At 44.2% G+C, this 22838-nt stretch overlaps 1 protein-coding gene across 1 annotated transcript; it reads left to right on the forward strand.

Moving 5' to 3' along the window:
• Window positions 1–5742: 5742 nt before the first annotated feature.
• LOC143884742 (uncharacterized) lies at window positions 5743–7615 on the forward strand. The gene is made up of 6 exons (XM_077388501.1): window positions 5743–6129; window positions 6216–6303; window positions 6385–6483; window positions 6567–6809; window positions 6904–6998; window positions 7078–7615. The coding sequence occupies exons 1-6, from the start codon at window positions 5810–5812 to the stop codon at window positions 7241–7243; spliced, it is 1011 nt and encodes a 336-aa protein (XP_077244616.1). The 5' UTR covers window positions 5743–5809; the 3' UTR covers window positions 7244–7615.
• The last annotated feature ends 15223 nt before the right edge of the window (window positions 7616–22838 follow it).

Raw genomic sequence — 22838 nt, forward strand, 5'->3', positions numbered from 1 at the left:
TGAGCACCATCTTCGGATTTGCTGCACCCTCCAAGGGTACTTCTCCTACCCCATTTGAGTGCCCATAATCCCTTCTCTAATACCATCCATAGGTCCCCTTTGTTGGCCTTGAGAAGCCCCCCTTAGGTACTAATAACCCCTTCTTTGTAGCTGAAAACCCATGCCTTTCACCTTGAGGACCTTCTTCTGGATTTGATAGACCCTCCGAGGGTACTTCTCCTACCCCATTTGAGGGCCCATAATCCCTTCTCTAATACCATCCATAGGTCCCCTCTATTGCCCTTCAGAAGCCCCCCTTAGGTACTAATAACCCCTTCTTTGTAGCTGAAAACCCATGCCTTTGAACTTCAGGACCTTCTTCTGGATTCGATGGACCCTCCGAGGGTACTTCTTCTACCCCATTTGAGGGCCCATAATCCCTTCTCTAATACCATCCATAGGTCCCCTCTATTGGCCTTGAGAAGCCCCCCTTAGGTACTAATAACCCCTTCTTTGTAGCTGAAAACCCATGCCTTTGAACTTCAGGACCTTCTTCTGGATTTGATGGACCCTCCGAGGGTACTTCTTCTACCCCATTTGAGGGCCCATAATCCCTTCTCTAATACCATGCATAGCTCCCCACTGTTGCCCTTGAGAAGCCTCCCTTAGGTACTAATAACCCCTTTTTGTAGCTGAAAACCCATGCCTTTGAACTTCAGGTCCTTCTTCTGGATTTGATGGACCCTCCGAGGGTACTTCTTCTACCCCATTTGAGGGCCCATAATCCCTTCTCTAATACCATCCATAGCTCCCCTCGGTTGCCCTTGAGAAGCCCCCCTTAGGTACTAATAACCCCTTCTTTGTAACTGAAAACCCATGCCTTTCAACTTGAGCACCATCTTTGGATTTGCTGCACCCTCCAAGGGTACTTCTCCTACCCCATTTGAGGGCCCATAATCCCTTCTCTAATACCATCCATAGGTCCCCTCTGTTGCCGTTGAGAAGCCCCCCTTAAGTACTAATAACCCCTTCTTTGTAGCTGAAAACCCATGCCTTTCAACTTGAGCACCATCTTCGGATTTGCTGCACCCTCCAAGGGTACTTCTCCTACCCCATTTGAGTGCCCATAATCCCTTCTCTAATACCATCCATAGGTTCCCTTTGTTGGCCTTGAGAAGCCCCCCTTAGGTACTAATAACCCCTTCTTTGTAGCTGAAAACCCATGCCTTTCACCTTGAGGACCTTCTTCTGGATTTGGTGGACCCTCCGATGGTACCTCTCCTACCCCATTTGAGGGCCCATAATCCCTTCTCTAATACCATCCATAGGTCCCCTCTATTGCCCTTCAGAAGCCCCCCTTAGGTACTAATAACCCCTTCTTTGTAGCTGAAAACCCATGCCTTTGAACTTCAGGACCTTCTTCTGGATTTGATGGACCCTCCGAGGGTACTTCTTCTACCCCATTTGAGGGCCCATAATCCCTTCTCTAATACCATCCATAGGTCCCCTCTATTGGCCTTGAGAAGCCCCCCTTAGGTACTAATAACCCCTTCTTTGTAGCTGAAAACCCATGCCTTTGAACTTCAGGACCTTCTTCTGGATTTGATTGACCCTCCGAGGGTACTTCTTCTACCCCATTTGAGGGCCCATAATCCCTTCTCTAATACCATGCATAGCTCCCCACTGTTGCCCTTGAGAAGCCTCCCTTAGGTACTAATAACCCCTTTTTTGTAGCTGAAAACCCATGCCTTTGAACTTCAGGTCCTTCTTCTGGATTTGATGGACCCTCCGAGGGTACTTCTTCTACCCCATTTGAGGACCCATAATCCCTTCTCTAATACCATCCATAGCTCCCCTCGGTTGCCCTTGAGAAGCCCCCCTTAGGTACTAATAACCCCTTCTTTGTAACTGAAAACCCATGCCTTTCAACTTGAGCACCATCTTTGGATTTGCTGCACCCTCCAAGGGTACTTCTCCTACCCCATTTGAGGGCCCATAATCCCTTCTCTAATACCATCCATAGGTCCCTTCTGTTGCCGTTGAGAAGCCCCCCTTAGGTACTAATAACCCCTTCTTTGTAGCTGAAAACCCATGCCTTTAAACTTGAGCACCATCTTTGGATTTGCTGCACTCTCCAAGGGTACTTCTCCTACCCCATTTGAGTGACCATAATCCCTTCTCTAATACCATCCATAGGTCCCCTTTGTTGGCCTTGAGAAGCCCCCCTTAGGTACTAATAACCCCTTCTTTGTAGCTGAAAACCCATGCCTTTCACCTTGAGGACCTTCTTCTGGATTTGATGGACCCTCCGAGGGTACTTCTCCTACCCCATTTGAGGGCCCATAATCCCTTCTCTAATACCATCCATAAGTCCCCTCTATTGCCCTTCAGAAGTCCCCCTTAGGTACTAATAACCCCTTCTTTGTAGCTGAAAACACATGCCTTTGAACTTCAGGACCTTCTTCTGGATTTGATGGACCCTCCGAGGGTACTTCTTCTACCCCATTTGAGGGCCCATAATCCCTTCTCTAATACCATCCATAGGTCCCCTCTATTGGCCTTGAGAAGCCCCCCTTAGGTACTAATAACCCCTTCTTTGTAGCTGAAAACCCATGCCTTTGAACTTCAGGACCTTCTTCTGGATTTGATGGACCCTCCGAGGGTACTTCTTCTACCCCATTTGAGGGCCCATAATCCCTTCTCTAATACCATGCATAGCTCCCCACTGTTGCCCTTGAGAAGTCTGCCTTAGGTACTAATAACCCCTTTTTTGTAGGTGAAAACCCATGCCTTTGAACTTCAGGTCCTTCTTCTACCCCATTTGAGGGCCCATAATCCCTTCTCTAATACTATCCATAGCTCCCCTCGGTTGCCCTTGAGAAGCCCCCCTTAGGTACTAATAACCCCTTTTTTGTAGCTGAAAACCCATGACTTTCAACTTCAGGACTTTCTTCTGGATTTGGTGGACCCTCCAAGGGTACTTCTTCTACCTCAATTGAGTGCCCATAATCCCTTCTCTAATATCATGCATAGCTCCCCTCGGTTGCCCTTGAGAAGCCCCCCTTACGTACTAATAACCCCTTCTTTGTAGCTGAAATAGAGTTGATTTTCAACTTCAGGACCTTCTTCTGCATTTATGCTAGGTTTTATTTTGTACGTTAATTTTTGGGATGGAGAAATGCGATTTCATTTTATGTACATATCAGGTACCACATTTCCACTTACGGAGTCAAATAAATGCAAATGGTCGTCTGCTATTTGTTTATGTTAGGCTTTTATTTTTACAATATGTGGAGTGGAGAAATGGGTTTTCAAAAACACCTTCTTCAATACCATGTAGAGGGCACAGTTTATAGTTGATGGGCCTTCTTTAATACCATGTGGAGACCCATGTTCATTGTTGAAGCAGTCATGGTTCACTTGTTTTATCTTCGATTTCATTTATTAAATTATTGGTCCAATGGTGGTCATTGAATTCCAATACCTAGTGCTTATCTGCTTTGTTTCTCAAAAGGTCTGATGCTATAAGTTTTTTTTTAAATGCATGTGAGCTAATACTCGCCTGATGCCCATGTGGATGAGAATTTTAACAGACCTCCTAATCTGTTTTGGGGGTTTGTCCTTGTTGTTGTGCTTTCAGAAAATTCATATAGAACACTGATGGTTGCACTTATTGGTTAGCTCTTTTATTTCTTCTTTGCTTTGCTTCATATCTAAGAAGCCAGACCTTAGAGGTTACAGACATGATACATATTTTCAGGTAAGTATGAGAATTGTAATAATTGTTGGTTTGCTTGGTAGCTTTTCTTCATAATAGTACTGATTGGGAATATGAGTTTATGCTATGGGTTGGATTTTATTGATTTTCTTGGTAATTTATTTTAGAGATGATGAGGACGAGATTTTTAATGATTGTCAATATAACTGAGTTTTTGGGTTATGAATTGATCTCGGTGATTTAGATTTGGTTGTTCATTGTTATACAGTTTTTATCCGGTCAGGAGCCATTCAAAGCCTTGAAAGATGGTGATGCGAAAAAGTGATAGAGTGAAAGTAACAAAGCCTCCAAGAAGGACAGAAAGGAGTTTAGAAGGGGAGGAGACGAAAACTGCAGCTGTGAAGAAGAGAGGAACAGATGTAAGTGTGTATGTTGTTAATTGTATCAATGATAGTATGTTAATTCATTTACGACATATATTTTGGCGATGTAATTTGTTTTGCAGGCTCCATACGTCCCAGCACGATGTTCTCCAGCTTCTTTCAAATCGGCAATGGACAGGATAAAGTTCAAGCCAGTCCATTTTCATGCCATAGAAAAGACTCCTTTCCGACATCTGTTTGGCATGGAGGACATTATCATGCACAAGCCTCTCATAAGAGCTATCCACGATAAGTGGACTCCCGGCACTAACACGTTCACGTTAGGGAGTATAAATGTCCCCTTCCTTCCAAGAGATGTGGCATTGGCATTAGGACTGCCACTTACTGGAGAGCGAATGGACGTGGTGAGGGTTCTGTCATTCGACAGGACAAAACCGCAACCTAAAGTGCCTGGCTGGCCATTTCCAGAGGCCAACGTCAAGGCATCGGTTATTGAGAATGAAATTACAGCATTAGTTAGAGAACGCAATAAAGTTTCGATAGAGAAGACAGTGAAATATGTTCTCCTGCATCTTTTTGCCTCTGTCCTTTTCCCAAAAAGCGCACATCGAGCTGACGAGCTCTTCTGGCCCTACATCGACGACATAGGAAACATTGGCAACTATAACTGGGCGATGGCAGTGTATGACTGGCTCGTAGATTACCTAGACAGAGTCAGCAAGGGTGGCAGGTACCTTGGTGGCTGCTCGTTGGTAATTCAGGTAATTTGGACTCATGACATTTAATATTCTAACCGTGCTGTTTATAGTTTGATTAACATGGTGTTTCGTATGTATGCAGGTATGGTTATACGAGCATACCACATTTTGGATTCCCACCAATCCAACTGCTCGTCCACGTGTCCTTAAATGGGACTGGAAAGCAAACGAATCAAAGACATATCGATTAGTGGAGCAGAAGCAGATAAAGAAATCGGAGGTGAGATATGAAAAATTTGTTAACGTATATATCAATACTAGTATCTTGATAACTGACTATATTTTCCAAAAATTCAGGTGGTGGTGACATTGAAAGTATCTCTGTTAGAGAAGTCACAGTACCTACAGGATGAGGTAATGCAGTCGAGCATGACTATGTTGCGTACGTTATTTTATTTTACTTATTGATTTTTTAAATTTGATCATTGACTGTCATGTTTAAACATTAGGATGTTGATGAGACAATGGAAGTCGATAAGGAACAGTTGGAATCCGAGGGGATAGTTTTGGGAGTAGAAAGTGAAATGGAGAAAGGAAGTAGTGAAGATGAGTCGAAGCATATAAAAGTTTTGGCGAGAGAGGGAGATGTAATTGATAGACAGTGGCAGATGATTACAGCAGCATGGGAAGAAATAAGAAAAAGAGAGGAAGATGTTGGAAAAAGAGAGGAAGATGTCAGAAAGAAAGAGGAGGATTTGAAAAAAGGATGGGAGCGTATGCGGAGAACAAATGAAGGGACTGGGGGAAGAATGGAGGGGGTTGAGGAGGAGAGGAAGGGCGAAAATGCATCTCAAGGTGCACGATTCTCTTCGCAGCTGTGCGAGGATTGGACGGATTTAGCTGACCTTGGATGTGACATGGATGCAGCCGCCACCCTAATAGATGTATCGGCTCAGAAACCCAAGTCACATGAAGAAATATTCGGCACCACAGACGGGGTGATCCTTAACCCTTTACAACGATTGTTCGAAATGGAGGTGACCAAGGAAGAGGCACCATCTACTGAAGTTGAGATGAAAGTGAGTGGTGTAAGGGATGAGATGGTGGATTCCGAATTAGGGAGCATTGTGAGGGGTGTGAAGATGGATGGAAGGAGTAGGAAACCTGGGAGAGCCAGAAAAAGCCCCTACTATTCAGGGAAGACCCGAAAGAGGAGGCAGAAGGAAGGGAAGAAACAGGGGGAGGACCCCAACATACCTAAACCACCGCCCAAGAAGAAAGGGGATGACGGGAAGATGCGTAAGGGAAGGAGAACAGCTCTGATAGAGAGACTTCTAAAGCATGATAAAAGGCAAGTAGATGTGAATTATATTATACCATGATTTAAGTTGATCAGAATTGAAAATTATTAACTAACAATTTAATACAATTTTGCAGTGATATCCTCATGGAAACGGATGATGTACACCTAATAGCTGAAGACCTACAACATCTATGGAATGTCAGACAATACCTGACTGGCACTGTAAGTGTCATTTTTTATCATTAATTTCTACATTACTGTAGGGAATAATGTACATCTGACATTTACTTCTCTTCCTTGAAGATTGTCGATATATATGGGAAGCACGTGCAGTCCTCCAACGACGATGGGTTAGCAGATCCTACAATGGGGGGAATTGTCTTCGTTCCATCGGTGGTACATGTAAGTGTTATTTCTATCATCCCACATTGAGGTTTACATAAGATTTTATCTGTAGTATCCCATTGAATTCCTTTTTTTTATAGGGAACTCTTACTGCAGTAGGGACCGAAGTCACTGAGGTCCAGAGGGTAGAAAAGTGGAGGACAGCGAAGGACGCTCTGCACAGTAGACTTATAAACCACCACCTCGAAGCAGTAAAAATGGTACTATTACCATTATGTGAAGACAACCATTGGGTTCTCCTCATTGTCGATATGGTCAACAAAATCTTCCACGAATGCAATTCCTGTAAAGGAATAGAGTTCCAGGAAAGAGCAGGATTGACCGTAAGTGGGTTAGCATCTTTAATGTTTTCCTACTTATAAATCTATACGTATAACACTTATGTTTCCTAAACCTGTCAATGTTAACCACTTGCAGGTTGTGTTGTTGAAGGAGTACTTAAAGGAAAGGGGCTGTGATATAGACCACTTTCAATATGCGCAGATGGAAAATTTCCCACAACAGGCCAATGGGTCAGTATATTAGTATATTTAAATGTTTATTTTTCTAGGCTATGATTTTGATTCGCTCAATACAACTGTTGTTATGCAGGTTCGACTGTGGTTTGTTCGTGCTTAAAGCGATCGACCATCTGTATGCAAATGATCCATTTACTTTCAGCAAGTCTGACATTCCCGCTTATCGGCTGCAGCTCTGCGAAAGATTCTTGCGCGGAGAGTTTGGGGACTGTGGTGATTTCCTTAAGGGGGATATATGACTGAAAAATGAAGAACCTCTCTTCAAGTTCTGATGGATGTTGTAAACATGGTGGACATTGATGGTCTTTCCAGTGAAGTTTTCTGTGTATTTGTAAGCAAAATGGGGTAAAATGGGCTACATTTATTTGTTGGGCGCATATGTGTAGGACAGAAAGCAGGGTGTAGAGACACAGAGGGAGGGTTTGTTTGTATCTCAGCATACTGACAACTATGTATTTGTAATGAAAAATCAAGTTCTGTGAAGTGATGGTGGTTGTGGCATTGGGTTCATTGCGAAATATGGTAAAGGTCTTTGAAAATCATCAAATATTTGTTCATAAAGTTTTGGGGGAATTTATATTTCTATTGGATGGAAATATGATTTATTTGTAATTGTGGTTATTCTCTCTATATTTTCATCGTCATAGTTGGCAATGGGACCCCTGTTTTTTGTGCTTTTCCGGTTTTGTTTGGTTGGTTGAACTGTTGGGAAGAAAAAAATTCTTCCTCAAAGTTGTTCATAAATTGCACACTTAATTTCTTACAACACCCACCCTCTTCTTTCCAAATGGACTTTCCACCCCACACCCCCATTTGATGGGCCACAATTTCAATAGTTTGTGTAGCAAAAGACAATTCATACAAAATAAAAATATAAAATAAATGGGTTAGCAGATCCTAAAGTGGAACCTCCAAGGATTCTCGGAATTCCGAGACAATGTCTCGGAACTCCGAGATTCGGTCCAGTATAATGTGAAAACAACCGTCTATTCTCGGAGCTCCGAGAAATTTTCTCGGAACTCCGAGATTCGTACCAGTAGACTAAAAAAAAACCTGTATATTCTCGGAGCTCCGAGAAATTTTCTCGGAACTCCGAGATTCGTTCCAGTAGCCTAAAAAAAAACCTGTATATTCTCGGAGCTCCGAGAACATTTCTCGGAACTCCGAGATTCCTTCCAGTAGCATATCCAAAAAACCTGTATATTCTCGGAGCTCCGAGAACATTTCTCGGAAGTCCGAGATTCGTTCCAGTAGCATATACAAGAAACCGGAAATTGTCGGAGTTCCGAGAGTAATTCTCGGAACTCCGAGATTCGGGCAATGGAAAAAAAAAATTTCCTTTTGTTCTCGGAACTCCGACACAGTGTCTCGGAACTCCGACACAGTGTCTCGGAACTCCGAGAATCGGCCCAGGAGCTTCATAACCCTGGACCCGGTTCCTTTTTTTTACTTTACTTTTCTTCTCTTCTTTCCCTATACCTAAACCACTTCTCTTGAAACCGTAAGTCCACTTTTTCTTTCGTTCCGTCATTTTCTCCCTACATCTTCCTCCAAAACCCTCTTCTCCCTTCCAAATCCCTCTCTTCTTCCTAAAACCCTAGCATTTCACCCCTTTTTCGTTTTTTCTTTCTTCCCTTCTCTATTTCTCTTTTTGGCCTCCATTTTAGGGCTATTTCTCTTCTACTTTACATATCACTTTTGTCTCCATCCATATTTCCTGTCACCATGCCTCCTAAAACCAAAAATCTCAACATCGGAGGCTTCTCCCAAGTTGAAGACCCCGAATACGTTCGTGAAGAAGTTCCCGACGAAGAAGGGCCTTCACGGAAGAAGTCCAAGGCCAAGGCTGTGGCTGCCGAGGTTGTGGCCAAGTCCTATTTCACTGGGGATAAGGCGAAGAAACTCTAGGACGACGTCGGCACTAGGCGCGTCCTCACCGGTAGGTACATTGATCCCCCTGTCCTTGAAAATTTTGATTTAAAGGCCAAATTTGATGCTCTTCATTGGACACCCATCCTTCACATTAACGAACCCGTTTACCCTCGATTGGTGCGTCTCTTCTATGCCAATCTCACCATTTCCCCTTCCTTCTTCAAAATCGAATCTAAGGTGAAGAAAACTATCATCAAACTCACCTATCAGACTTTTGCCACAGTATTTGGGATTAGCCATGACGGCCTCTTACACTATTTTTGGCCGGACGATGGGACGCATGAACTTGATGATATTGATCATGACACTGTCTATGGGCGGATAACACGGCGCTACCACCCTAATATGCCCGTACAATCTGCCGACCTCATTCCGGTTGCGCGCGTGCTCCATAACTTCATGTACCACATCTTCATACCTCGTGGTGGGATGCGTGAAGCCGTAAGACCCTTAGAGGCATATATTATCTACAACATCCTAGAGGGCCGCCAGCTTTGTCTGCCATATATCATGTTTCACTTCATGTTTCAGACCCCTGAACGCTACCGATCTTCCTTGCCATATGGCATGATTCTCACCCGTGTCTTCCGGCACTTCGGCATCACCTTGGATGGAGAGATGACCATGACTCCTACTGCCCCGTTTGATGTTCCGACATTTAACCGCATGGCTCTTAATGAAGCAGCGATTGACATCGATGTTCACGATGGAGGAGGCTATGAAGCCGAGGACCAGCCTGCACCGGCACCTCAGCCTTCAGAAGATACATCTCAGTTCTGCACTCGCCAGGATTTGGCTCACATGCAGGAGGCCATTGAGCGATCCATGGCCTCTCAGTTTCAGCAGTTGTCTACCCATGTCGACTCTGCGATTTCGACTCGCTTCCACACCATGACTTCCCACTTTGATGACCAGTGGGCCGCCTATTATCGCTACATCTCCAGTGGTCAGTGGGGCCAGGCGCCGGGCAGTTCTTCTCATCACCCACCGCCTCCTTCGGAACAGTAGATAGCATTAGTTCTCTGATGATGGATCCTGTGTTGTTCAGATTTCTTTTTATATTAGCCTTATCTATATGTTTCTATAGTGTTTGGATTATCAGTTGGTTGTATGGATCATATTTAGGTAGTTGCTTGGATAGTAAGTTGGATCTTTTTGGGATGTATTCCGTTTTATATAATTCTGTCACTGTTATGATGTGTCGTGGATGCTATGTCCTTTGAGTGGTTGTACGCACTTTCATTGGCTCACACCTACTCTCTTTCCTTTTGTTCCACCTTTTTTGGTGATGACAAAAGGGGGAGAATATTTGAGCTCCCAAGTCATAATAATATGCATATATTAAGGGGGAGTAAAGCTCTATGCTCCATTTTTTTGGGACATCAATGCCCATGAAACGAACAAAAAGGTCAATAAATAAAGGTTGCAAAATGATAAACTTTATTGCGCCCTTTCTTACCAGCAGGGAAAAGCTTTTTGCAAACTTTTTTGCAAAATGACAAACTTTTTGCAAAATGAACAAAAAGGTCATATATATACAACCAATTTAATTTTCCAGTTCTTGAATTTTCTTACCAGCAGGGAAAAGCTTATTTTAACAATGCTTGCAAGGTAGAACTCATTCGAGCTTCAGAAAACTGGGCAGCCTTCAACTATGACAACCCATTCCACCTTAAGAAAACAGGGTTTCCCTCCAAAAATTACAGTATACCAGTAATTACAGTATACCATTAATTACAGTATAACAAAGAATACAGTATTCCACCTTCAAAAAATTGGATTTCCCTCATAAAACTGGGCAGCCTTCAACTATGCACACCACTAATTACAGTATACCATTAATTACAGTATAACAAAAAATTGAGTATTCCACCTTCAGAAAATTGGGTTTCCCTCATAAAACTGGGCAGCCTTCAACTATGCACACCACTAATTACAGTATACCATTAATTACAGTAGGGTCCAAAAAATAGAATATTCCACCTTCAAAAAATTGGGTTCTCCTCAGAAAACTTGCCAGCCTTCAACTATGCACACCACTATACCTCAAAAAATTATTATATACAGCAACTAATTACTGTGCACACTTTCAATTAATCCACTTCTCCTCCTTCATCCAACTAGAGCCTCCAATGCATTCTCCGCGGAATAATTACGTGAAAAAAGGAGCTGCACAAGGTACACCCGACCTACAACACCACCACCACACCGAATAAGTATGGAATCGGGGATGTTCTATACTACTTATTGACCTCAATATATTACGTATCATGTACCTATTGAAAACGGGGGCAGAGGGTCCAATGGAAGATTCATCAGGGAGTTGTCTCTCCATGGGAGGTTCTCTGCAAGTCCTTTTGTTGTGGCCTAGTTTTCCACAGATCGTACATTTGCGATGCACTCTACTCTGCAATTCGCGGTCAGTTCTTCTCGTTCGCGGCCGTCCAGGTGGTCTTTTCGCTATTGGAGGTAATACAGTCTGCAGAGGTTCTGGAGGCAGTTCCCATTGAGTGCGATCTACTGTAGGGTGAAGCACCTCACAGTACGTTTCCCGATACATCTGTATACGAAACCATTTATGGCAATAATCGTACTCATCAAAATCTGTGATGGCAATGGCTGCCATGGCATGTCCGCACGGAAGCCCAAGCGTTTGGAACTCACGACATGTACAGGTTTGTTGCAGCAAGTTTACGACATCATGATGATCACGGGACCTTACTTCAAATTCATGCACACCTACTCGATAAGCAGTATATCCGCGACCCTGTTCCCTGGCCAGTCCCAAATGTTTTTCTGCATAATGCGTGCACTTTGTTTCCCATTGAAGGCCCATCGCTTGACGTTTCTGTATGTATTCGGAGCTCTTAAAACGAGTCAGCTCCACCGCAGCTGCAATCGGCAATTTTCTGGCATCCTTTAGCACTGCATTGTAACACTCCGATCTATTGGTGGTCAACACATCATATCTTTCCCCCTTGAAGTAGAAACTAGCCCAGTTTTCCTTCGGAATAGCGGCTATCCAGTTGTGTGCATTTTCATTCCTCGCCTTAATTTTTTCCATTGTGTCTATGAAAACACTCTCTCTCAAAGCCCTAGCAGCTCTCCAGAACAATTTCTTAAGTAAAGGGTCTTTGAAGTCGGTGTACAGATTGGCGGCGAGGTGACGCATGCAGTAGCTATGGTTTGCAATAGGCATTACTTTAGGCACTGCTTGCATCAACCCCTTTTGTCGATCGGAGCACAGGGTCAATGCGCCTATCCCCTCAGGCAATACGTGCCGCTTCACCAAATAGAGGAACCAGCACCAGCTATCTTCGTTCTCAGTCTCGACAACACCAAAAGCTAATGGAACTAAGCCGTTGTTCCCGTCTACCCCAACTGCGATCAATAAGATTCCAAGATACTTTCCACGTAGATGCGTCCCATCGACCAAAACTATCGATCTGAGTGTTCGTTGGAAAGAACGTATGCTGGGACCAAATGCCCAGAATAAGCGAGCAAATTTATCATCTCCCCCTGGACGTAGATCTCTCGCTCGAAAAACACGCATGTAGGTGCCCGGGTTTGTTCTCATCATCTCAACTATCAGTGCAGGGAGCAAGCGGTACGAGTCCTCCACATTTCCACACTTTATTTCAAGGATGATGTTCATCGCAAGGTGTGCTCTACGGTAGGTCATGGTTATACCCCAGTGCGACTTCATGTACTGTCTTATGATCCTTGTCCCCACATCTTCTGGACGGTCAAATAGGGGTAAGCATGTCTCGGCAACCCATGGGGATGTAGCTAGATGATTATCATTGCCCTTTAAGTGAGATGTACACGTATGGTCGCTCACAAACTTCTTCACTAACACATAAGTCATACGGCTAATGCCTGATATACGCCACTTGCAACCTGGTTCTTTGCATACAACGGCATACTTCTTGGGAGTTGACCGTGACTTCTTGAACATGAATCGCTGCCGAATTGCATACTCCTTAACGGCCTTCTTGAACTGCTTCATATTTGGATACATAGCCCCAACAGTTAACTCATCGAACTGAAGATTATCTGCATCTACCTCATCAGCCCCAACATACATGTCGTCTACTTCCAGTGGCCGACTTGTGCCAGCAGGTAGAAATGGCCAACCATTGGCGGTAGGGGGAGCCACTTCTGTTGGCCTAAGATTTTCACCAGAATCTTCGTTCTGATTTTCATTTTCATTATAATTTTCAGGATCATGGGCGGCCTCATCACCCTCCTCATCCTGAACCTCAGCCTCGTCATCATCCTCATCATCATCCTCTGCAGGATCATCATCATTGTCATCTTCAGTTCTAAATTCTTCGAAATCACAACCGAAGACATGAAAATCATCCTCCAAAACGTTAATATGCTCCAACGGCACATCTGCATCATTCCCGGGGACAATGATATCTTCGGAGGTAGGGTTCTCATACATATCGTCCGAGAAGTTTTCATTTAGGCCAACTCGTACCCTACACAGTTCAACAATATAAAATTAGGATAGTAGATTGAGTACTTCAATATAAATAAAATTGTACAAGACATACCTTGAACTAAATTGTGCCGAGTCACCTCCTATGCTTGTATTACCCAATTCTGTTTCATATTCTCTTTCTATGTCTACTTCAAAACGAGAGTCGGGAGTGACAGTTACTCGTTCCGATGGATATCTTAGGTGTGGAATCGGTGGAACGGAAGTAGGAGGTATGCATGCATTATGAGAGGGATTTTGAGAGGGAATCGGTGGTACAGAAGTCAAACGTATGGGCAGGTTATGAGAGGGATTTCGAGGTGAAAAGGAAGTAGAAGGTATGACATTGTTTGTGGGCAGAATTGAAGAATAAGATGAATTTAGGCCATTGTCAATTTTTGTTATGTATAGCATCACAGAGTTGAAATTATCTTTCTCAAGCACCTTAACCAACGATTGGAAGATTTCATCGCTATCGACGTCGATTAGAGTGCTTATATATGGATCAACAACATATCGACATTTGATGGATAGTGACACCCCTCCTCCAATACTCCCAATTCGACTATGGATTAGAGCCTCCAATTCTTTAAGATTCATTCGGGGACTTACCAATAACAATTTCTTACTCCCACCAACATATTCCCAATTAACTTCATCCTTCAGTATGCCATCATAGTGTAACAGCAGAGAAAGCATTGTGCGTGCCAGTTTACGAAGACCTCCAAAGGGCAGACAAGATATGATAAGAAGCAGTACGTAAAGAGGGCTTCTCAAGGCGAATAAGTAGAGGCCGACATAAGCAAAACCTTCGGAGGCACACGTTGAAAGAAGAAAATATGACCTTCCTGACTGAAAACTTGTCTGCAAAAGGAGTATATGATATGGTTAAGACTTAAACATGAGAAGAAGATGATAACATATTTTGATTCTCAGTACATTTAATACCAGACTGAAGCATGGAAATAATTTAACATAAGTGAACATTGCATTTCAAGTACACAGGTCACAGTACGAAATCTAGTTTAAAGATGAAATCTACGAGAAATTAGTTTAACATGTTACATCTGGCAAGGATATAATATTTTCTTAATTAAATTACAGCAAAAGGGATTATGGGCCCTCAAATGGGATAGGAGAAGTACCCTCGGAGGGTCCATCAAATCCAGAAGAAGGTCCTCAAGGTGAAAGGCATGGGTTTTCAGCTACAAAGAAGGGGTTATTAGTACCTAAGGGGGGCTTCTCAAGGGCAATAGAGGGGAGCTATGCATGGTATTAGAGAAGGGATTATGGGCCCTCAAATGGGGTAGAAGAAGTACCCTTGGAGGGTCCATCAAATCCATAAGATGGTCCTGAAGTTGAAAGTCATGGGTTTTCAGCTACAAAAAAGGGGTTATTAGTACGTAAGGGGGGCTTCTCAAGGGCAATAGAGGGGACCTATGGATGGTATTAGAGAAGGGATTATGGGCACTCAAATGGGGTAGGAGAAGTACCCTCAGAGGGTCCATCAAATCCAGAAGAAGGTCCTCAAGGTGAAAGGCATGGGTTTTCAGCTACAAAGAAGGGGTTATTAGTACCTAAGGGGGGCTTCTCAAGGGCAACCGAGGGGAGCTATGCATGGTATTAGAGAAGGGATTATGGGCACTCAAATGGGGTAGAAGAAGTACCCTTGGAGGGTCCATCAAATCCAGAAGAAAGTCCTGAAGTTGAAAGTCATGGGTTTTCAGCTACAAAAAAGGGGGTTATTAGTACCTAAGGGGGCTTCTCAAGGGCAATAGAGGGGAGCTATGCATGGTATTAGAGAAGGGATTATGGGCCCTCAAATGGGGTAGAAGAAGTACCCTTGGAGGGTCCATCAAATCCATAAGATGGTCCAGAAGTTGAAAGTCATGGGTTTTCAGCTACAAAAAAGGGGTTATTAGTACGTAAGGGGGGCTTCTCAAGGGCAATAGAGGGGACCTATGGATGGTATTAGAGAAGGGATTATGGGCACTCAAATGGGGTAGGAGAAGTACCCTCAGAGGGTCCATCAAATCCAGAAGAAGGTCCTCAAGGTCAAAGGCATGGGTTTCCAGCTACAAAGAAGGGGTTATTAGTACCTAAGGGGGGCTTCTCAAGGGCAACCGAGGGGAGCTATGCATGGTATTAGAGAAGGGATTATGGGCACTCAAATGGGGTAGAAGAAGTACCCTTAGAGGGTCCATCAAATCCAGAAGAAAGTCCTGAAGTTGAAAGTCATGGGTTTTCAGCTACAAAAAAGGGGGTTATTAGTACCTAAGGGGGGCTTCTCAAGGGCAATAGAGGGGAGCTATGCATGGTATTAGAGAAGGGATTATGGGCCCTCAAATGGGTTAGAAGAAGTACCCTTGGAGGGTCCATCAAATCCAGAAGATGGTCGTCAAGTTGAAAGTCATGGGTTTTCAGCTACAAAAAAGGGGTTATTAGTACGTAAGGGGGGCTTCTCAAGGGAAATAGAGGGGAGCTATGCATGGTATTAGAGAAGGGATTATGGGCCCTCAAATGGGGTAGAAGAAGTACCCTTGGAGGGTCCATCAAATCCAGAAGAAAGTCCTGAAGTTGAAAGTCATGGGTTTTCAGCTACAAAAAAGGGGTTATTAGTACCTAAGGGGGGCTTCTCAAGGGCAACCGAGGGGAGCTATGCATGGTATTAGAGAAGGGATTATGGGCACTCAAATGGGGTAGAAGAAGTACCCTTGGAGGGTCCATCAAATCCAGAAGATAGTCCTGAAGTTGAAAGTCATGGGTTTTCAGCTACAAAAAAGGGGTTATTAGTACGTAAGGGGGGCTTCTCAAGGGCAATAGAGGGGAGCTATGCATGGTATTAGAGAAGGGATTATGGGCCCTCAAATGGGGTAGAAGAAGTACCCTTGGGGGGTCCATGAAAGTCATGGGTTTTCAGCTACAAAAAAGGGGTTATTAGTACGTAAGGGGGGCTTCTCAAGGGCAATAGAGGGGACCTATGGATGGTATTAGAGAAGGGATTATGGGCACTCAAATGGGGTAGGAGAAGTACCCTCAGAGGGTCCATCAAATCCAGAAGAAGGTCCTCAAGGTGAAAGGCATGGGTTTTCAGCTACAACGAAGGGGTTATTAGTACCTAAGGGGGGCTTCTCAAGGGCAACCGAGGGGAGCAATGCATGGTATTAGAGAAGGGATTATGGGCACTCAAATGGGGTAGAAGAAGTACCCTTGGAGGGTCCATCAAATCCAGAAGAAAGTCCTGAAGTTGAAAGTCATGGGTTTTCAGCTACAAAAAAGGGGGTTATTAGTACCTAAGGGGGGCTTCTCAAGGGCAATAGAGGGGAGCTATGCATGGTATTAGAGAAGGGATTATGGGCCCTCAAATGGGGTAGAAGAAGTACCCTTGGAGGGTCCATCAAATCCAGAAGATGGTCGTCAAGTTGAAAGTCATGGGTTTTCAGCTACAAAAAAGGGGTTATTAGTACGTAAGGGGGGCTTCTCAAGGGCAATAGAGGGGAGCTATGCATGGTATTAGAGAAGGGATTATGGGCCCTCAAATGGGGTAGAAGAAGTATCCTTGGAGGGTCCATCAAATCCAGAAGATGGTCGTCAAGTTGAAAGTCATGGGTTTTCAGCTACAAAGAAGGGGTTATTAGTACCTATGGGGGGCTTCTCAAGGCCAATAGAGGGGACCTATGGATGGTATTAGAGAAGGGATTATGGGCCCTCAAATGGGGTAGGAGAAGTACCCTTGGAGGGTGCAGCAAATCCAAAGATGGTGCTCAAGTTGAAAGGCATGGGTTTTCAGCTACAAAGAAGGGGTTATTAGTACCTAAGGGGGGCTTCTCAAGGGCAATAGAGGGGAGCTATGCATGGTATTAGAGATGGGATTATGGGCCCTCAAAAATTCAATCCCTACACTCTTCAAACTCATGTCTGTCTTCTTTTCGCAAGCACTTTCACATTTAACACCAAAGCTAAATGGGATAGCATGAGTTTTGAAATACTAATAATAGCAATATCTTATGGAGCACAACCACCCTTTGCGTATTATCATATCACACTGCCACATTTCTCTTAAATAAAATCTTTGCAAATTATTTCTTTCAGATAGTAAAGAAAATAATATGAAAGATAACAAGGGGGTGAAGGCAACGGAGAAAGATATGTGATTGTATAAGAATGCCATCTGGAAACATGTACCCCAACTGTAAGAACGGTGTGTTTGCCACAAATGGTTTATTTTTTCTCTAAATATACACTCAACTCCTATTGTTAAAGCATCAATTTCTTTAATGTTTATCTTTTCAACAATTTGTTGCTCAAAATAAATGGATGTTAAGAAAGCTTTTATTCATGGAAAGTTCAAAAGCATAAATGTAGTTCAAAAGCTTTTAGTATGAGAGGTGAGACTACAAACTACATCTACATCTCTACTATGACAGGTGAGAATACAAATTTCTCAACTGACTACAAACTACATCTCTACTTCGTACTCACACCGAAGACAAATCATGAAAAATAAACTGAGACCAGGTAGGGTTTACTGTTTTCCAGGTTTCATACGTGCTTCACCTTCGTCGAGATCGCCGGAGAGATTGCCTACGGCTCTGTTTGGTTGTCAAAAATCAGGCATCTCATTAGAATTTCGTGGGAATTTTAGATGCCGGCACGTCGTTTGGTTGTGTTTTTCAAACCCGATGGTCAAAACACCCACAACAATGTCGGGATACGGTCGGCCCACGTGGCTCTCCAATGAGAACCGAATGGCAAACCCCCAAAACCGAGTTCTGTATTAGAATTTCAACAGGAATGGCCTTCTCAAACGACGGATGAGGCTCCACACACTGCTTCGTCGCATATCTTCCGCTAAATTCTTGTAATCAAATGGCATTTGGGAATTTAGTTCCAACAAAATCCTAGTAAGCATCCCTACAACCAAACGTTATTTCAAAACCCCACCCCCATAAGGTCCTTTCATTGCCATTCTGCACAAATCCCCTTTCACTTCCCCTTCCCCTTCCCGCCGAGATTCACGAACCAAACAGAGCCGTAGAGATCGCCGGAGAAGAGGACGGAAAAAAAAATAACACAGACGGGAGGAGAGAAGAGGGAAGAGAGAAGAGGGAAGAGAAAGAGAGGGAAACTGAAATACTTTTAAGTCATATCACCTATTTCTGCCACAAGGGCATTCTCGTCATTGAAAATTTTGAAAACCAAATTTGACCCCCTTATGTCATTTTGGCTATAGCTAGACCCCTGTGTCATTATACGATTTATTTGACCCCCCTACGTCAAATCTTCAATGTAAAAATCAGAGTACATTAATTTTAGGGCAGTGATAAATCGACTCCCCATGTGTCTATCTCTCTCCTCTTTCTCTCTCTAACCTAGAGGAGAGAGAAAGACACATGGGGAGTCGATTTATCACTCCCCTAATTTTATACTACGCAGTTCATATTTAACAGTGGTTCATGTGAATGAGATTGCTAAACTTTGTAACCATAGAATGATCAGACACTGATTAAGATGTGTATTGATCTCTATAATTCGTTATTAGGAATTTGTTAAGGGCAATGATATTTTCACCACCCTGCATTGCACATGCGCTCCCCTTATAAGGTGATTTGAGGTGAATAGTGTGCAACTGTAACTCTTTTTGACGTTAAACTTAATCATGATACTAAGTTGGTATTCATATTAATTTTCGGCAACCACAATAGATAATCCAATCTAAAAAAGTTTCCAAGGTTTCTGGTCATATAATTAGGCCGTACTTGGCAACCACAATTTTTTAGAGTTGCTAGCGTCCATCGCAGAAGGCAATTCGCGGAGCATCTGTTGCTTGAGGTAGCAACCACATATGCTCAGATTTTATCTTACTCATTTAATTCATCTGAGGTGGCTGCTTCCTCATGCAACAGACACTGTGAAATGCCTTCTACGATGGACTCTAGCAAATCCCTAAATTTTTTATCATGATATATTAATTTCTCCAAGTGGTGAGAGAGGGGTAGGGCGAGTGGAGGGAAGAGAGACTTGACAGGGCACGGATAAGTAGCGGGTGAAGTGGCTAAAAAACATGGAAAAACTCGATCGCTCATATTTTGGGTGGAGTTTTTTCTTTCCCTGTTTTTCTACTTTTCTTACCCTCTCCACGCTCATTCTCTTGCATCTATTACCCTCCCACGCTCCCTCACCATTTGAGCTAATATTTGTGTGTGTGTAGGGGGGGGGGGGGGGGGGGGGAATCACGGTAGGCAAACATGCCATTTTATATGATTGCCCAAGTGTGAGAATGTAAGAACTTTTGTATTATAGGCTTTCCATTGGTTACATATATTTAGTTAGGCCTATGAGTAAAACTGATGTAAAGCGGAAATGTCTAAAGCCATCAATTTATCCTTGATTCACAGATTATAAATAAGAATATTGGGGGTTTATGATCTTGGTTTGGAATCTAATGGCTATTGTTCTATGGTTTTGCTCGCCCACAATATTGATCCTTAAAAAAGGGAAATATTATATTCATCCTCTTTTCTTCCCCGGGCCACACCTTTGTTACCCAATAATTATGAAGATTGCCACTAATCTTTGATTAATTTTCAATTAAGCTCTAATGAGTGTTTATATAGAACACTCAAATGGTACGGTAAATATAAAAAATTAAAGATAATGATTGAAAGAATTCATCCTAATTTAGTTCAGTTACCTAATATAACTTTTACCTACGGAATCTAACATTACCTAAACCCAATGAAAGATAGTGATTATGAGGGTGTATTGGTGCACCTTAGACATGAGCTATCACGCGTCCACAAGATACAGATGATTAGTATAGGTACTGTTAGACCGAAAATCGGTAACAGGTACGACAGTGACGTAAGAGCTGAGCTGGAAGACCAGAGGAGCTGACTCCTACGGGACCGGAGTGAAGGGGGGAGCGAAGTGGCTGAGTCCTGCTGTGAGGGCTGAGTTCTGCACAAGGCAAGCGAGGTCAGAAGACCAACCCGGGTTTTACTCCGGACAGGCCCTTCGACACTCAAGTCAGTATGAGCAGGAGTGCAGAGCTAGTCTTAAGAGTTTTGGGTGGAGAGAGGGTTTTTCGTATTACCTGTTGGTTTAATCTTTGAACCCCTTTTTATAGGGGAAAACCTGGTGAGGTGTCCAGGACAGGTGTCCTGGACAGATGGCGGCCTGTGAGAGGCTGGAGTTCACCTACTCCAGGACAGGTGGTGACCTGTAAGAGGCTAGAGCTCACCTACTCCAGGACAGGTGGCGGCCTATAAGAGGCTGGAGTTCACCTACTCCAGGACAGGTGGCGGCCTATAAGAGGCTGGAGCTTACCTACTCTGGGACAGGTGGCGGCCTGTAAGAGGCTGGAGCTTTTCACCCCATCAGTTGCCCCCCAGTTTTCCAAGTCATTGAGTGACTTGGGAAAGTGTGGTTGATCGATTATCTGGACGGGCAGGTGCCGGAATTAAGTCCGGAGTCCGGCTGGAGTTGAGTCCGGAGGTCCAGTCCGGAGTCCGGCTGGAATTGAGTCCGGAGGTCCAGTCCGGAGTCCGGCTGGAATTGAGTCCGACTTCAACCGGACTGGTTTTTGTCGTTTTGCTGAATGCGTTGTATCCAGTCCGGCCCAAGCCGGACTGGTTTTTGTCTTCTTGCGTCCAGTCCGACTTGGGCCGGACTGGTTTTTGTCGTTTTGTAGAAACGCGTTATATCCAGTCCGGCCCAAGCCGGACTGGTTTTTGTCGTCTTGCGTCCAGTCCGGTTTGGGCCGGACTGGTTTTTGTCTTCTTGCGTCCAGTTCGGCTTGGGCCGGACTGGTTTTTGTCGTTTTGTAGAAACGCGTTATATCCAGTCCGGCTTGGGCCGGACTGGTTTTTGTCGTCTTGCGTCCAGTCCGGCTTGAGCCAGACTGATTTTTGTCGTTTTGTAGAAACGCGTTATATCCAGTCCGGAGTGCGAAGATCCAGTCCGGAGTGTTTTGGAGGTGGAGGTACGCGTATTCGTACGCGCGTGCTCAATCACATTTTTGTTTTGAGAGAATGTGTCCGTCATTAATAAGGGACACGTGGCGTCATTTGAGTACCCTCGAGATGCGTGCTTCGCATTTAATGCCCCACCGCCTTTGAAAAGTTATAAAAGGAGGTTTTTACCTCTCATTTTTCACTTTTCACCTTTTATCTGCTCCTCTTCTCTTGCTCTGCGAGTTCGGCTTCGCAGTTCGTGTTTGGAGTTTGCGCTTGGATCTTTAGGAGCTCTCTACTTTCCCTGGTATTTTTCTCAGCCTTTCTTTTTACTACATGTCTGATAGTAGTTCAAGTTTCGAGTCCGGTTCTGAGTCTTCCACCAGTAGTAGCTCAGAACTGAGGCCGCTTCAGGAGCCTGTAATGGCTAGTCCGGCCGCTAGAGTAGATATTATAGACAGGATGACGGCGGGGACAATGACGAAGTTAAACCTGAACGCTACCCCACTCCCGACTGATAGTCTCCACCGAGTAGGGGGGTGGGGGTAGTGATGTTGCTGAAGCGTCGACAACGTTTCTCCCTGGCCGGGCCGTGGAGGTCATCGCTAGAGCACGGATGGAGGCCATCCCTAAGTATAACATGCGGGCTTTAATTGAGGAAAATCACCTCACCGAGTCTATGCTGGGGGACATTAGAGATAAATATTGTGTGCCCCCAAGATTTGAGCTGAGGGCGGCTATAGAGGGAGATAGGGCCTGTAACGAGAGTCAGGACCTCTATATCTATGAGGAGTCGTTGAGAGCAGGACTTTGATTCCCTTTGCACCCGTTCTTTACAGCGGTGCTCCGATACTACGGACCGGCCCCAGCCCAGGTTGCTCCGAACTCATGGAGGTTACTGACTGGGTTTTTGTACCTTGTCCACGGCCGGCTAGAGAGGAGCGTGACCTTGCCGCTATTCCGCGCTTGTGCACATCTGAAGAGACACAAGGAGGGGGGCTGAATTTATATTAGCCAGCGCCCTGATTTGAAAATAATTAGTGGCATCCCCTCGTCGATACATACGTGGAAGAATAGGTTCTTCTACGTCGAGGATAAGGGAGCCAGTGAGGCCTGGCCGGTCCCTTTAGTGTGGGACACTCCGGATACCACCGGACTGAGTCGCAAACCGCTTCTTGAGGGTGAAGATGCGAGGACATTCGCCTTGATGCGGAAGGAGGTTGAACGACCAGGCATCATCCACTATTCGGACTTTTCAGGAGAAAATATCTTGGTCGGACTTGGTATAAGTACCACGACTCCGGCACGTATGTAGCTAGACTTGTCTCAAAATCTGCTGCTTTTTGTTTATTTGTTTCTGACTGTTTGCTTACTTGCAGAAATGAAGAAACAATCAACAGTCGAGAAGATAAGGCAAGGAGCCCAGCCAAGGGTGCAGGAAGGGGCTCAACAGGCAATTCA

Source organism: Tasmannia lanceolata, unplaced genomic scaffold (assembly GCF_043159265.1).
Source record: "Tasmannia lanceolata isolate RefF3 unplaced genomic scaffold, GAP_Taslan_0.1 ptg000002l, whole genome shotgun sequence".
NCBI lineage: Eukaryota > Viridiplantae > Streptophyta > Magnoliopsida > Canellales > Winteraceae > Tasmannia > Tasmannia lanceolata.

Excerpts from the sequence above, each read along its gene's own strand:
- LOC143884742 (XM_077388501.1), top strand. The coding sequence starts at position 5,810 with ATGGAGGTGACCAAGGAAGAGGCACCATCTACTGAAGTTGAGATGAAA. Across the intron at positions 6,130-6,215 it reads CTTCTAAAGCATGATAAAAG|TGATATCCTCATGGAAACGG; the intron begins GCAAGTAGATGT and ends ACAATTTTGCAG. Across the intron at positions 6,484-6,566 it reads TCGTTCCATCGGTGGTACAT|GGAACTCTTACTGCAGTAGG; the intron begins GTAAGTGTTATT and ends TTTTTTTTATAG.